Here is a 2,955-nt window from a genome sequence, read left to right on the forward strand (position 1 = left end):
TTTTAGATTTTGCATATTTAATGGTTGGATAATTTGTAATTTAGTTTTTTTGTATAAACTCTGAATATGTAATTAGTTTTTTTAGTAGCGGTTAGTTAATTGTAATTTGTGAATATTGATAATTTATGCTAAATTAATTTTGTTTATTTTTAAAGAATTATTGATGAATGATGTTAAATAATTTATTTGTGTTATTGTTAAATTGTTCACATTACTTTATGTTGACAATTTTTTCTCATACATTATAATTTGTAGAAAATGTTGAAATATGTTGCAAAGAGGCCTAGGAGTTCAATTGAATCGTCTAGTGTTCCAGATGAAGAGTCTACTCCTGCACCACAACCACCACCATCTCCTCCTTCTCCTCCGCAAATTTTATCTGAAAATATTGAAAATCTGAATACTGAAGTAGAAATTGTTGTTGATCCTGGTTTACGAAAATTGATTGAAGAGTATGATGTTGGTGCTAGAGATCGTATTCGAAAAGAATATGTTGCTATGGGCCCTTGTCAACCTCGAGGCCATAATTTTCTAAGAAAAAAATGGGTAAAGACAATAGATGTTTCAGAGAGGTTTGGTTTAAAGACCGTGATTGGTTGGAGTATAGTGTTTCAAAGGATGCAGCCTTTTGTTTCTGGTGTTATCTTTTTAGACCTAGTAATATAGGGTTTGGAGGAGATGATGTGTTTACGAGATCTGGTTTCATAAATTGGAAAAAAGCAATTGAAAAATTCAATGAGCATGTAGGTGGAGTTGGTAGTGCGCACAATGAGGCAAGAATACAGTTTGAGGGTTTCAAGAATCAAAGACAAAGTGTGGAGTATTCATTTTTATCAGGGAAACATGAGCTTGAAGTTGCTTATCGCAAACGCTTCACTTCCATTTTAAAAGTAATTCGATTTTTGTTGTTACAAGGATTGCCTTTTCGGGGACATGATGAGTCTTCGACATCATCCAATAGAGGAAATTTTTTAGAATTGCTCAAATGGTATAGCTCAGAGTGTCCAGAAGTTGCGGCAGTTGTTGGAATGAATGCACCTGGAAATAATCAAATGATTGCCCCAAAAATTCAAAAGCAATTGGTGAATGCTTGTGCAGTTGAGACCACAAATGCTATTCTAGCTGATCTTGGAGATATGTGGCTCACTTTACTACTTGATGAGGCTCGTGACTGTTCAGTGAAAGAGCAAATGACAGTTGTTATTAGATATGTGAACAAACATGGAGAGGTGATTGAACGATTTATGGCTGTAGTTCATGTTGCAACAACTACAGCTGCTTGTTTGAAGGAGGTAATTGACTCTTTATTTGCTAAGTATGGTTTGTCAGTGGCGAGATTGAGGGGTCAAGGATATGATGGTGCTTCAAATATGTCTGGAGAATTTAATGGCTTAAAGTCACTGATAATGAAAGAAAATCCGTATGTATTGTATGTTCATTGTTTTGCTCATCAACTCCAGCTAGTGGTTATAGCTGTTGCTCAAGCAAATCAATATGTTTGTGATTTCATGTGGATTGTTGGTTCGATTGTGAACACATCTGTATCATCTTGCAAAAGGGCCGACAAACTTCGACAACTTGAACATGACAGAAAAGTTAAACTTCTTGAAAGAGGAGAGATTAGTTCTGGTAGAGGACTAAACCAAGAAACTAGTCTAGCTAGACCTGGAGATACACGATGGGGGTCTCATCATTCAACTTTATGTCGTATTGAACAAATGTGGCCATCTGTTATAGAGGTTCTTCAAAATTTGATTGATGATGGTGATTGTTCTTCTAAGGGTTTAAGTAGAACTTTGGTTGAAAGAATGGAGAGGTATGAATTTGTGTTTATTCTACTATTGATGAAACGTATATTGGTAATCACAAATCATTTGTCAACCGTTCTACAAGAGAAAGATCAAAATATTGTGAATGCGATGCATTTGATCAATAATGTGAAATGCAAATTGCAAAAGTTGAGAGATTCTGGATGAGATATTTTACTTGAGGATGTGAAGAAGTTTTGTAACACTCATTCCATTAAAATAATTAATATGACAGATAACATCAATAGTCATAGTCGTTTGAAGAGAGATGGAAAAAATGTTAATTTTTATCACTACTACCATGTTGAAATCTTTTGTGAGGTAACTTTATAATTCTTTTTTTGTTTACCGTCAATTAAATTCTTTTAAACAGTAACATATTTATTAATTTTTACTTTTGTTATTTGATTTTTAAATTGTAGGTTATCGATATTATTCTACAGGAGATGGATAGTCGTTTCTCTGAAACAACTACAGATTTGTTAATTTATATGTCATGTCTTGATCCTAGGAACTCGTTCTCTAGATTTGATGTACAGAAATTAGTGCGTCTAGCTCATTTTTATAAGAATGATTTTTCTTGGAGTGAGCGTATGTTGGTTGAACAAGAGCTTGAAACATATATTGATGACGTCAGATCAGATGAACAGTTTGAAGGCATTTCAGATTTGGGAGCTCTTGCAAAGAAAATGATTGAAACAATGAAGAACCGTGTGTTTCCTTTGGTTTATCGGATGATTGAGCTAGCCTTACTTCTTCCAGTTGCTACTGCAACCGTTGAAAGAGTGTTTTCGGCAATGAATATTGTCAAAACAGATTTGCAAAATAGGATTGGAGATGAATGGATGAATGATAGTTTGGTAGTCTATATCGAGAAAAATGTTTTTAATATTGTCGACAATGAGCCAATTTTATAGCGTTTTCAAAATATGGAGTCTCGAAGAATGCAATTGTCACGTATTCGTTAGTAGATTGCTTTAATATTTTAATATTATTGTATGAGTTTTTTTCATAATATTGTACTTTTTCTCCTATATGCAGTATGCCAAGTTATTTTAAAATATTTTTTAACTACATAGAAGTTATTAATTATTCAAAAAAAAATTTGCCGCGCTTTGATCGTGGCCGCCCCTCCATGATTAAATTC

General features: G+C 33.5%; 1 protein-coding gene across 1 annotated transcript; it reads left to right on the plus strand.

Moving 5' to 3' along the window:
- Positions 1-258: 258 nt before the first annotated feature.
- LOC122011001 (zinc finger MYM-type protein 1-like) lies at positions 259-2,725 on the plus strand. Its single transcript, XM_042567451.1, has 3 exons — positions 259-572; positions 653-1,859; positions 2,231-2,725. The coding sequence occupies exons 1-3, from the start codon at positions 259-261 to the stop codon at positions 2,723-2,725; spliced, it is 2,016 nt and encodes a 671-aa protein (XP_042423385.1).
- Positions 2,726-2,955: the final 230 nt, after the last annotated feature.

The sequence above is a fragment of the Zingiber officinale genome, chromosome 8A (assembly GCF_018446385.1).
Source record: "Zingiber officinale cultivar Zhangliang chromosome 8A, Zo_v1.1, whole genome shotgun sequence".
Taxonomy (NCBI): Eukaryota; Viridiplantae; Streptophyta; class Magnoliopsida; order Zingiberales; family Zingiberaceae; genus Zingiber; species Zingiber officinale.

Bases quoted from the DNA above. Each gene is read 5' to 3' on its own strand.
- LOC122011001 (XM_042567451.1), top strand. From the start codon at position 259: ATGTTGAAATATGTTGCAAAGAGGCCTAGGAGTTCAATTGAATCGTCT. The intron at 573-652 runs GTTTGGTTTAAA...TTATCTTTTTAG, and splicing joins ACAATAGATGTTTCAGAGAG to ACCTAGTAATATAGGGTTTG. The intron at 1,860-2,230 runs GTAATCACAAAT...TTTAAATTGTAG, and splicing joins TATTGATGAAACGTATATTG to GTTATCGATATTATTCTACA.